Source organism: Oncorhynchus clarkii, chromosome 28, assembly GCF_045791955.1.
Source record: "Oncorhynchus clarkii lewisi isolate Uvic-CL-2024 chromosome 28, UVic_Ocla_1.0, whole genome shotgun sequence".
Lineage (NCBI taxonomy): Eukaryota > Metazoa > Chordata > Actinopteri > Salmoniformes > Salmonidae > Oncorhynchus > Oncorhynchus clarkii.
In genome coordinates, this window is record NC_092174.1 from 45656735 (window position 1) to 45671002 (window position 14268).

The following is a 14268-nucleotide window of genomic DNA, read 5'->3' on the forward strand; positions in this document are numbered from 1 at the left end:
TCCGTTACTTTAAGGTGAACAGGGGATTGTGCTTATTTTTTTTAGATTCATTTATCGGTCTCAATTTAGACCCTATTATATAGGCCCTATTATATTGGCCCTATTATATAGACCCCATTATATAGGCCCTATTATATAGACCCTATTATATAGACCCCATTATATAGACCCTATTATATAGACCCCATTATATAGGCCCTATTATATTGGCCCTATTATTTAGACCCTATTATATAGACCCTATTATATAGACCCTATTATATTGGCCCTATTATATTGGCCCTATTATATAGGCCCCATTATATAGGCCCTATTATATTGGCCCTATTATTTAGACCCTATTATATAGACCCTATTATATAGACCCTATTATATAGACCCTATTATATTGGCCCTATTATATAGGCCCTATTAAAGTACATGTTTCATTTCCCATTCTAACTTTCTGGTAATTTCCATCTCTTTCTGTGTGCTGATTGTCTGTTGTTTGATATTGTCCCGTTGTGTCCATCTTTCTGCTTTTTTCCAGGAGCAATATGTCTTCATCCACGACGCCATCTTGGAGGCGTGTCTTTGTGGCGACACCACCATTCCAGCCAATCAGCTGCGCTCGGTCTACTATGAAATGAACCGATTGGACCCCCAGACCAACTCCTCCCAGATCAAAGAGGAGTTCCGGGTGAGAATGTGTTCCATTGTGATCCTTCCTCATTTGGGCCAGCAAGTCGAGTGTCCTACACGGACACATTTACAGTGCAGTTTTCCACATTTTCACATTTTCTTACTTTACAGCCTTATTCTAAAATTGATTTCTTTCTTTTCTCATCAATCTACACACAATATCCCATAATGACAAAAGTGAAAACAGGTTGTAATACATTTTTGCTAATTTATTTAAAAAAATGTATTTAAAAAAAAAAAGACCTTATTTACGTAAGTATTCAGACCCTTTGCTTTGTGACATGAAGTTGATCTCAGGTGCATCTTGTTTCCATTGATCATCCTTGAGATGGTTCTACAACTTGACTGGAGTCCATCTGTGGTAAATTCAATTGATTGGACACGATTTAAAAAGCCTCACACCGGTCTATATAAGGTATTTTGCTTCCCCAACTTGTTGGCTGCTTTTCCTTCACTCTGCGGTCCCACTCATCCCAAGCCATCTCAATTGGGTTGAGGTCAGGTGATTGAGGAGGCCAGGTCATCTGATGTACCACTCCATCACTCTCCTCCTTGGTCAAATAGCCCTGACACGGCCTGGAGGTATGTTTTGGGTCATTGTCCTGTTGAAAAACAAATGATAGTCCCACGAAGCGCAAACCAAATGGGATGGCATATTGCTGCAGAATGCTGTGGTAGCCATGCTGGTTAAGTGGGTCTTGAGTTCTAATTAAATCACAGACGGTGTCACCAGCAAAGCACTTCCACACCATCACACCTCCTCCTCCTTGCTTCACGGTGGGAACCACACATGTGGAGGTCATCCGTTCACCTACTCTGCGTCTCACAAAGACACGGCGGTTGGAACCAAAAATCTCAAATTTGTTCTCATCAGAACAAAGGACAGATTTCCACTGGTCTAATGTCCATTGCTCGTGTTTCTTGGCCCAATATAGTCTCTTCTTATTATTGGTGTCCTTTAGTAGTGGTTTCTTTACAGCAATTCGACCATGAAGGCCTGATTCACGCAGTCTCCTCTGAACAGTTGATGTTGAGATGGGTCTGTTACTTGAACTCTGTAAAGCATTTATTTGGTCTACAATCTGAGGCTGGTAACTCTAATGAACTTATCCTCTGCAGCAGAGGTAACTCTGGGTCTTCCTTTCCTGTGGCGGTCCTCATGAGAGCCAGTTTCATCATAGCGCTTGATGGTTTTTGCGACTGCACTTGAAGAAACTTTCAAAGTTGTTGAAATGTTCCGTATTGACTGACCTTCATGTCTTAAAGTAATGATGGTCTGTCATTTCTCTTTGCTTATTTGAGCTGTTCTTTGTATTTTTTTAATATATTTTTTAATAATTATTTATTACAAAAAACACAAGGAAGGGGTAACATTAAAGTATTAGAACACGAAGGACAAACACTACAGCATCAAGACACTATCAACCACTACAGCATCCAGACACTATCAACCACTACAGCATCAAGACACTATCAACCACTACAGCATCAAGACACTATCAAACACTACAGCATCAAGACAGTACCAAACACTACAGCATCAAGACACTATCAAACACTACAGCATCAAGACACTATCAAACACTACAGCATCAAGACAGTACCAAACACTACAGCATCAAGACACTATCAACCACTACAGCATCAAGACACTATCAACCACTACAGCATCAAGACACTATCAAACACTACAGCATCAAGACACTATCAAACACTACAGCATCAAGACACTATCAAACACTACAGCATCAAGACACTATCAAACACTACAGCATCAAGACACTATCAAACACTACAGCATCAAGACACTATCAAACAGTACAGCATCAAGACACTATCAAACACTACACTACTGTGATCAATTGGTTTGAGCAGACCTTCCCGTACAATTCTGATAACTCCATGAAGGACATAACTCTACCATTCCAATTTACAATATCATTTAAAAACCAAATTCCCTTTTCAAACATCTTTCCCATAAATACAGGTATTTTATCAACCAGCACATTTGAGTTCAGCCATAATATGTGTTGTAATATTCGTTCTATCTTTTCAGGGGGATGAAATTGAAATTGTAGCCAGCTCTGCAATGCTTGTTTGAAAAAGAGAGATACTTTGAAAAAACGTATAATTTTCAATTAATCGAAAATGAGACCTGGCAATCTGCACAAAGGCAAAAAGGCCATTTTTAAACAATGGACGAGCTTTTCTTATTAACCTACTTGAGAACCATTTAGGGTTCAAATAAAACTGTTGAATGAAGCTTTTTTTAATTTATTTTTTCACCCTGTAACCCACTGTATCACCCTGTAACCCACTGTATCACCCTGTAACCCACTGTATCACCCTGTAACCCACTGTATCGCCCTGTAACCCACTGTATCGCCCTGTAACCCACTGTATCACCCTGTAACCCACTGTATCGCCCTGTAACCCACTGTATCGCCCTGTAACCCACTGTATCGCCCTGTAACCCACTGTATCGCCCTGTAACCCACTGTATCGCCCTGTAACCCACTGTATCGCCCTGTAACCCACTGTATCACCCTGTAACCCACTGTATCACCCTGTAACCCACTGTATCGCCCTGTAACCCACTGTATCGCCCTGTAACCCACTGTATCGCCCTGTAACCCACTGTATTACCCTGTAACCCACTGTATCGCCCTGTAACCCACTGTATCACCCTGTAACCCACTGTATCACCCTGTAACCCACTGTATCACCCTGTAACCCACTGTATCACCCTGTAACCCACTGTATCGCCCTGTAACCCACTGTATCGCCATGTAACCCACTGTATCACCCTGTAACCCACTGTATCACCCTGTAACCCACTGTATCACCCTGTAACCCACTGTATCACCCTGTAACCCACTGTATCACCCTGTAACCCACTGTATCGCCCTGTAACCCACTGTATCGCCCTGTAACCCACTGTATCGCCCTGTAACCCACTGTATCACCCTGTAACCCACTGTATCACCCTGTAACCCACTGTATCGCCCTGTAACCCACTGTATCACCCTGTAACACACTGTATCACCCTGTAACCCACTGTATCACCCTGTAACCCACTGTATCACCCTGTAACCCACTGTATCACCCTGTAACCCACTGTATCACCCTGTAACCCACTGTATCACCCTGTAACCCACTGTATCGCCCTGTAACCCACTGTATTACCCTGTAACCCACTGTATCGCCCTGTAACCCACTGTATCGCCCTGTAACCCACTGTATCAACCTGTAACCCACTGTATCGCCCTGTAACCCACTGTATCGCCCTGTAACCCACTGTATCACCCTGTAACCCACTGTATCGCCCTGTAACCCACTGTATCGCCCTGTAACCCACTGTATCGCCCTGTAACCCACTGTATCGCCCTGTAACCCACTGTATCGCCCTGTAACCCACTGTATCGCCCTGTAACCCACTGTATCGCCCTGTAACCCACTGTATCACCCTGTAACCCACTGTATCACCCTGTAACCCACTGTATCGCCCTGTAACCCACTGTATCGCCCTGTAACCCACTGTATCGCCCTGTAACCCACTGTATCACCCTGTAACCCACTGTATCACCCTGTAACCCACTGTATCGCCCTGTAACCCACTGTATCGCCCTGTAACCCACTGTATCACCCTGTAACCCACTGTATCACCCTGTAACCCACTGTATCGCCCTGTAACCCACTGTATCACCCTGTAACCCACTGTATCACCCTGTAACCCACTGTATCGCCCTGTAACCCACTGTATCACCCTGTAACCCACTGTATCGCCCTGTAACCCACTGTATCACCCTGTAACCCACTGTATCACCCTGTAACCCACTGTATCGCCCTGTAACCCACTGTATCACCCTGTAACACACTGTATCGCCCTATAACCCACTGTAACCCACTGTAACCCACTGTATCGCTCTGTAACCCACTGTAACCCACTGTATCGCTCTGTAACCCACTGTAACCCACTGTATCACTCTGTAACCCAGTGTAACCCAATGTATCTCTCTGTAACCCCCTGTAACCCACGGTATCACCATGTTACCCACTGTATCGCCCTGTAACCCACTGTATCACCCTGTAACCCACTGTATCACCATGTAACCCACTGTATCACCCTTTAGCCCACTGTATCATCCTGTAACCCACTGTATCGCTCTGTAACCCCCTGTAACCCACTGTATTACCCTGTAACCCCCTGTAACCCACTGTATCGCTCTGTAACCCACTGTATCGCTCTGTAACCCATTGTATCGCTCTGTAACCCACTGTAACCCACTTTATCACCCTGCAACCCACTGTAACCCCCTGTAACCCACCGTATCACCCTGTAACCCACTGTAACCCACTGTATCGCTCTGTAACCCACTGTAACCCCCTGTAACCCACTGTATCACCCTGTAACCCACTGTAACCCACTGTAACCCACTGTATGACCCTGTAACCCACTGTAACCCACTGTATCACCCTGTAACACCCTGTAACCCACTGTAACCCAAATCAAATCAAATTTGATTTGTCACATACACATGGTTAGCAGATGTTAATGCGAGTGTAGCGAAATGCTTGTATCGCCCTGTATCACCCTGTAACCCATTGTATCGCTCTGTAACCCACTGTAACCCACTTTATCACCCTGCAACCCACTGTAACCCCCTGTAACCCACTGTATCGCCCTGTAACCCACTGTAACCTCTACTGTCTCTCTCTCCAGACTCTGAACATGGTGACTCCTACGTTGCGGGTGGAGGACTGTAGTATCGCCCTGTAACCCACTGTAACCTCTACTGTCTCTCTCTCCAGACTCTGAACATGGTGACTCCTACGTTGCGGGTGGAGGACTGTAGTATCGCCCTGTAACCCACTGTAACCTCTACTGTCTCTCTCTCCAGACTCTGAACATGGTGACTCCTACGTTGCGGGTGGAGGACTGTAGTATCGCCCTGTAACCCACTGTAACCTCTACTGTCTCTCTCTCCAGACTCTGAACATGGTGACTCCTACGTTGCGGGTGGAGGACTGTAGTATCGCCCTGTAACCCACTGTAACCTCTACTGTCTCTCTCTCCAGACTCTGAACATGGTGACTCCTACGTTGCGGGTGGAGGACTGTAGTATCGCCCTGTAACCCACTGTAACCTCTACTGTCTCTCTCTCCAGACTCTGAACATGGTGACTCCTACGTTGCGGGTGGAGGACTGTAGTATCGCCCTGTAACCCACTGTAACCTCTACTGTCTCTCTCTCCAGACTCTGAACATGGTGACTCCTACGTTGCGGGTGGAGGACTGTAGTATCGCCCTGTAACCCACTGTAACCTCTACTGTCTCTCTCTCCAGACTCTGAACATGGTGACTCCTACGTTGCGGGTGGAGGACTGTAGTATCGCCCTGTAACCCACTGTAACCTCTACTGTCTCTCTCTCCAGACTCTGAACATGGTGACTCCTACGTTGCGGGTGGAGGACTGTAGTATCGCCCTGTAACCCACTGTAACCTCTACTGTCTCTCTCTCCAGACTCTGAACATGGTGACTCCTACGTTGCGGGTGGAGGACTGTAGTATCGCCCTGTAACCCACTGTAACCTCTACTGTCTCTCTCTCCAGACTCTGAACATGGTGACTCCTACGTTGCGGGTGGAGGACTGTAGTATCGCCCTGTAACCCACTGTAACCTCTACTGTCTCTCTCTCCAGACTCTGAACATGGTGACTCCTACGTTGCGGGTGGAGGACTGTAGTATCGCCCTGTAACCCACTGTAACCTCTACTGTCTCTCTCTCCAGACTCTGAACATGGTGACTCCTACGTTGCGGGTGGAGGACTGTAGTATCGCCCTGTAACCCACTGTAACCTCTACTGTCTCTCTCTCCAGACTCTGAACATGGTGACTCCTACGTTGCGGGTGGAGGACTGTAGTATCGCCCTGTAACCCACTGTAACCTCTACTGTCTCTCTCTCCAGACTCTGAACATGGTGACTCCTACGTTGCGGGTGGAGGACTGTAGTATCGCCCTGTAACCCACTGTAACCTCTACTGTCTCTCTCTCCAGACTCTGAACATGGTGACTCCTACGTTGCGGGTGGAGGACTGTAGTATCGCCCTGTAACCCACTGTAACCTCTACTGTCTCTCTCTCCAGACTCTGAACATGGTGACTCCTACGTTGCGGGTGGAGGACTGTAGTATCGCCCTGTAACCCACTGTAACCTCTACTGTCTCTCTCTCCAGACTCTGAACATGGTGACTCCTACGTTGCGGGTGGAGGACTGTAGTATCGCCCTGTAACCCACTGTAACCTCTACTGTCTCTCTCTCCAGACTCTGAACATGGTGACTCCTACGTTGCGGGTGGAGGACTGTAGTATCGCCCTGTAACCCACTGTAACCTCTACTGTCTCTCTCTCCAGACTCTGAACATGGTGACTCCTACGTTGCGGGTGGAGGACTGTAGTATCGCCCTGTAACCCACTGTAACCTCTACTGTCTCTCTCTCCAGACTCTGAACATGGTGACTCCTACGTTGCGGGTGGAGGACTGTAGTATCGCCCTGTAACCCACTGTAACCTCTACTGTCTCTCTCTCCAGACTCTGAACATGGTGACTCCTACGTTGCGGGTGGAGGACTGTAGTATCGCCCTGTAACCCACTGTAACCTCTACTGTCTCTCTCTCCAGACTCTGAACATGGTGACTCCTACGTTGCGGGTGGAGGACTGTAGTATCGCCCTGTAACCCACTGTAACCTCTACTGTCTCTCTCTCCAGACTCTGAACATGGTGACTCCTACGTTGCGGGTGGAGGACTGTAGTATCGCCCTGTAACCCACTGTAACCTCTACTGTCTCTCTCTCCAGACTCTGAACATGGTGACTCCTACGTTGCGGGTGGAGGACTGTAGTATCGCCCTGTAACCCACTGTAACCCCCTGTAACCCACTGTATCGCCCTGTAACCCACTGTAACCTCTACTGTCTCTCTCTCCAGACTCTGAACATGGTGACTCCTACGTTGCGGGTGGAGGACTGTAGTATCGCCCTGTAACCCACTGTAACCTCTACTGTCTCTCTCTCCAGACTCTGAACATGGTGACTCCTACGTTGCGGGTGGAGGACTGTAGTATCGCCCTGTAACCCACTGTAACCTCTACTGTCTCTCTCTCCAGACTCTGAACATGGTGACTCCTACGTTGCGGGTGGAGGACTGTAGTATCGCCCTGTAACCCACTGTAACCTCTACTGTCTCTCTCTCCAGACTCTGAACATGGTGACTCCTACGTTGCGGGTGGAGGACTGTAGTATCGCCCTGTAACCCACTGTAACCTCTACTGTCTCTCTCTCCAGACTCTGAACATGGTGACTCCTACGTTGCGGGTGGAGGACTGTAGTATCGCCCTGTAACCCACTGTAACCTCTACTGTCTCTCTCTCCAGACTCTGAACATGGTGACTCCTACGTTGCGGGTGGAGGACTGTAGTATCGCCCTGTAACCCACTGTAACCTCTACTGTCTCTCTCTCCAGACTCTGAACATGGTGACTCCTACGTTGCGGGTGGAGGACTGTAGTATCGCCCTGCTCCCCAGGAACCACGAGAAGAACCGCTGTATGGACGTTCTTCCTCCTGACCGCTGTCTGCCCTTCCTCATCACCATCGACGGAGAGAGCTCCAACTACATCAACGCTGCTCTTATGGACGTATGTCACACACGCACACACACACACACACTAACACACACTAACACACACACACATTCCCACTAACACAGACACACATACTCACACACTCACACACGCCGACACTGGTATATGGTACGTCTATGGAATTCATGTATCTCTTTTTCTCCCTCCATCCCTCTCTCTCTCTACCCCTCCATCCCCCTCTCTCTACCCCCTCCATCCCCCTCTCTCTACCCCCTACATCCCCCTCTCTCTACCCCCTCCATCCCTCTCTCTCTACCCCCTCCATCCCTCTCTCTCTCTACCCCCTCCATCCCTCTCTCTCTACCCCCTCCATCCCTCTCTCTCTCTACCCCCTCCATCCCTCTCTCTCTACCCCTCCATCCCCCCCTCTCTCTACCCCCTCCATCCCTCTCTCTCTCTACCCCCTACATCCCCCTATCTCTACCCCCTCCATCCCTCTCTCTCTACCCCCTCCATCCCTCTCTCTCTCTACCCCCTCCATCCCCCTCTCTCTACCCCTCCATCCCCCCCTCTCTCTACCCCCTCCATCCCTCTCTCTCTCTACCCCCTCCATCCTCTCTCTCTCTACCCCCTCCATCCCTCTCTCTCCCTACCCCCTCCATCCCCCTCTCTCTCTTTCTCTCTCTCTTGCCTCATGTAGAGTTATAAGCAGCCGTCAGCGTTCATTGTGACCCAACATCCTCTGCCCAACACAGTGAAGGATTTCTGGAGGCTGGTGTTGGATTACCACAGTACCTCCATAGTGATGCTCAATGATGTCGACCCTGCACAGGTACACACACACACACACACACACACACACACACACACACACACACACACACACACACACACACACACACACACACACACACACACACACACATGTACACAATAACACACACACACACAAACAATTCTATGGGAGTTAGTGCATTGTCTGAAATGGACTGTGAAATAGACAGCATCTGAAGGTAGATTCCTTGAACAGGATCTTGTACCCCAGAGTCCAGCTCAAAGACATGTGAATTAGATTCCCAGAAAAATACAAGAATTACTTTGTGTGTCTACAAAAGGCCTGGAACACAAGGACTCACAACTACACACACACACACACACACACACACACACACACACACACACACACACACACACACACACACACACACACACTCGCACACACAAGGAATCACAACCTCAGACACACACATCGCTCAAGGACAAAAACATTGTCAATATCACGTGTCAATATCACCTTGCCTGAATAATACTGAAGAATATCAGATACCAGATACAGACATGACAATAACAGAGAGTGAAAATGGTGTGGAATAGATGGATAGATGAGATACCAGATACAGACATGACAATAACAGAGAGTGAAAATGGTGTGGAATAGATGGATAGATGAGATACCAGATACAGACATGACAATAACAGAGAATGAAAATGGTGTGGAATAGATGCAAGATTGGATAGATGGATAATAGGATACAATGTTTTGGATAGGATAGATAGGATAGGATGGATTATATAGAGTAGGTGGATATGATAGATGGGATAGATAGAATTGATTGGATAGGATAGATGAGATATGATAGATGGGATAGGATAGGATAGATAGGATGGATTGGATAGGATAGATGAGATAGGATAAGATAGGAATAAGATAGATGGGATTGGATAGATGAGATATGATAGATGGGATAGGATGGGATAGGATAGGCTAGATTGGATAGGATATATGAGATAGGATAGGATAGATGGGATAGGATAGGATAGATTGGATAGGATAGGATATATTGGATAGGATAGGATAGATTGGATAGGATAGGATAGATGAGATAGGATAGGATGGATAGGATAGATTAGATAGGATAGGATAGATAGGATGGATAGGATGAATATGATAGGATATATTGGATAGGATTGGATGGGATAGATTGGATAGGATTGGATGGGATAGATTGGATAGTATAGGATAGATATGATAGGATAAATTGGATAGGAGATTGTATATTGGATAGGATGGGTAGGATAGGATAGGTTGGATAGGATATGACAGATGGGATAGATAGGATGGATTGGATGAATAGATACGATGGATTGGATAGGATAGGTTGGATAAGATTAGATAGGATCGATTGAATGGATGGGATAGAATAGGATAGATTAGATAGGATAGATAGGATGGATTGGATAGGATAGATTGGATAGGATGGATATGATAGAATAGGATGGATGGGATATGATATATTAGATAGATAAGATAAGATAGGGTTGGATTCAGTGCCTTCACAAATGATTCAAACCCCTTAACTTTGTTGTTGTTGTGTTACAGCCTGAATTTTAAATGAAATAAATTGACATTTTGTATCATTGTTCTACACACAATACCCCATAATGTCACAATACCCCATAATGTCAGTGGAATTATGTTTTTCGAAATGTTGAAGTTTTTTTTAAGTTCAAGAGTAAAATGTTCATAACAAGTCACAAAATAAGTTACATGGACTCACTCTGTGTGCAATAATAGAGTTTAACATGATTTGTGAACGACTACCTCATCTCTGTACCCCACACACACAATTATCTGTAAGGTCCCTCAGTCGAAGCAGTGAATTTCAACCACAGATTCAACCACTAAGACCAGGGAGGTTTTCCAATGCCTCACAGAGAAGGGCTCCTATTGGTAGATGGGTAAAAAAAATAAAAAGCAGACATTGAATATCCCTTTGGACATGGTGAAGTTATTAATTACACTTTGGATGGTGTATCAATACACCCAGTCACTACAAAGATACAGGCGTCCTTCCTAACACAGTTACCAGAGAGGAAGGAAAACCACTCAGGGATTTCACCATGAGGCCAACAGTTACTGAGTTGTATGGCTGTGATAGGGGACAACTGAGGATGGATCAACAACATTGTAGTTACTCCACAATACTAACCTAAATGACAGAGTGAAAAGAAGGAAGTCTGTACAGAATACAAATATTCCAAAACATGCATTCTGTTTACAACACTGAATTGCTTTGCCACATTTCTTGCAGTAGGACAGTAACCTAAAACACAAGGCCAAATCTACACTGGAGTTGCTTACCAAGAAAACAGTGAATGTTTCTGAGTGGACTAGTTACACTATTGATTTAAATATACTTAAAAATCTATGGCAATACCTGAAAATGGTTGTCTAGCAATGATCAACAACCCATTTGACAGAGTTGGAAACATTTTGAAAATAATAATTGGTAAATGTTGCTCAATCCAAGTGTGGAAATCTCTTAGAGACTTACCCAGAAAGACTCACAGCTTTAATCTCTACGAAAGGTGCTTCTACAAAGTATTGACTAAGGGGTGTGAATACTTATGTAAATTAGATATTTCTGTGTTTCATTTTCAATGAATTTGCAAAAATTTCAAAAAATGTTTTCACAAAAATTATTTAATCCATTTTGAATTCATGCTGTAACACAACAAAATGTGGAATAGATCAAGGGGTAGCTCCCGACTGGTGCCGTGGTCCAAGACACTGCTTCTCCGTGCAAGAGCTGTCACTGCAGTACCTGGTTCTGAAGGTATAGGATAAATATATAGTCAATAATGACAAATAATAAAGTTTTAAAAAATCTCAAAGCTTTGTAAGTCATCAGCATCAGTCACATAGACAGGACAGGATTATAGATGGATCTCTGTTCAACATCAACATCAGTCACATAGACAGGACAAGATTATAGATGGATCTCTGTTCAACATCAGTCACATAGACAGGACAGGGTTATAGATGGATCTCTGTTCAACATCAACATCAGTCACATAGACAGGACAGGGTTATAGATGGATCTCTGTTCAACATCAACATCAGTCACATAGACAGGACAGGATTATAGATGGATCTCTGTTCAACATCAGTCACATAGACAGGACTAGATTATAGATGGATCTCTGTTCAACATCAACATCAGTCACATAGACAGGACAGGGTTATAGATGAATCTCTGTTCAACATCAACATCAGTCACATAGACAGGACAGGGTTATAGATGGATCTCTGTTCAACATCAGTCACATAGACAGGACAGGGTTATAGATGGATCTCTGTTCAACATCAGTCACATAGACAGGACAGGGTTATAGATGGATCTCTGTTCAACATCAACATCAGTCACATAGACAGGACAGGGTTATAGATGGATCTCTGTTCAACATCAGTCACATAGACAGGACAGGGTTATAGATGGATCTCTGATCAACATCAGTCACATAGACAGGACAGGGTTATAGATGGATCTCTGTTCAACATCAGTCACATAGACAGGACAGGGTTATAGATGGATCTCTGTTCAACATCAACATCAGTCACATAGACAGGACAGGATTATAGATGGATCTCTGTTCAACATCAGTCACATAGACAGGACAGGACTATAGATGGATCTCTGTTCAACATCAGTCACATAGACAGGACAGGACTATAGATGGATCTCTGTTCAACATCAGTCACATAGACAGGACAGGACTATAGATGGATCTCTGTTCAACATCAGTCACATAGACAGGACAGGATTATAGATGGATCTCTGTTCAACATCAACATCAGTCACATAGACAGGACAGGGTTATAGATGGATCTCTGTTCAACATCAACATCAGTCACATAGACAGGACAGGATTATAGATGGATCTCTGTTCAACATCAGTCACATAGACAGGACAGGATTATAGATGGATCTCTGTTCAACATCAATCACATAGACAGGACAGGATTATAGATGGATCTCTGTTCAACATCAACATCAGTCACATAGACAGGACAGGATTATAGATGGATCTCTGTTCAACATCAGTCACATAGACAGGACAGGATTATAGATGGATCTCTGTTCAACATCAGTCACATAGACAGGACAGGGTTATAGATGGATCTCTGTTCAACATCAACATCAGTCACATAGACAGGACAGGATTATAGATGGATCTCTGTTCAACATCAACATCAGTCACATAGACAGGACAGGATTATAGATGGATCTCTGTTCAACATCAGTCACGTAGACAGGACAGGGTTATAGATGGATCTCTGTTCAACATCAACATCAGTCACATAGACAGGACAGGATTATAGATGTGTCTCTGTTCAACATCAACATCAGTCGCATAGACAGGACAGGATTATAGATGGATCTCTGTTCAACATCAACATCAGTCACATAGACAGGACAGGATTATAGATGGATCTCTGATCAACATCAGTCACATAGACAGGACAGGATTATAGATGTGTCTCTGTTCAACATCAACATCAGTCACATAGACAGGACAGGACTATAGATGGATCTCTGTTCAACATCAGTCACATAGACAGGACAGGGTTATAGATGGATCTCTGTTCAACATCAGTCACATAGACAGGACAGGATTATAGATGGATCTCTGTTCAACATCAACATCAGTCACATAGACAGGACAGGACTATAGATGGATCTCTGTTCAACATCAGTCACATAGACAGGACAGGATTATAGATGGATCTCTGTTCAACATCAGTCACATAGACAGGACAGGATTATAGATGGATCTCTGTTCAACATCAACATCAGTCACATAGACAGGACAGGATTATAGATGGATCTCTGTTCAACATCAGTCACATAGACAGGACAGGACTATAGATGGATCTCTGATCAACATCAGTCACATAGACAGGACAGGGTTATAGATGGATCTCTGTTCAACATCAACATCAGTCACATAGACAGGACAGGATTATAGATGTGTCTCTGTTCAACATCAACATCAGTCACATAGACAGGACAGGATTATAGATGGATCTCTGTTCAACATCAACATCAGTCACATAGACAGGACAGGGTTATAGATGGATCTCTGTTCAACATCAACATCAG

At 44.9% G+C, this 14268-nt stretch overlaps 1 protein-coding gene across 1 annotated transcript in view; it reads left to right on the top strand.

Annotated features, from left to right (window-relative positions):
• LOC139386493 (receptor-type tyrosine-protein phosphatase mu-like) overlaps positions 1 to 14268 on the top strand; it is a 474202-nt gene that overhangs the window by 442467 nt on the left and 17467 nt on the right. Inside the window, exons 31-33 of the mRNA XM_071132061.1 lie at positions 530 to 679; positions 8204 to 8377; positions 9024 to 9155. Of these exons, the coding sequence (XP_070988162.1) occupies positions 530 to 679; positions 8204 to 8377; positions 9024 to 9155 (456 nt within the window). The remainder of the gene's footprint in view (positions 1 to 529; positions 680 to 8203; positions 8378 to 9023; positions 9156 to 14268) is intronic.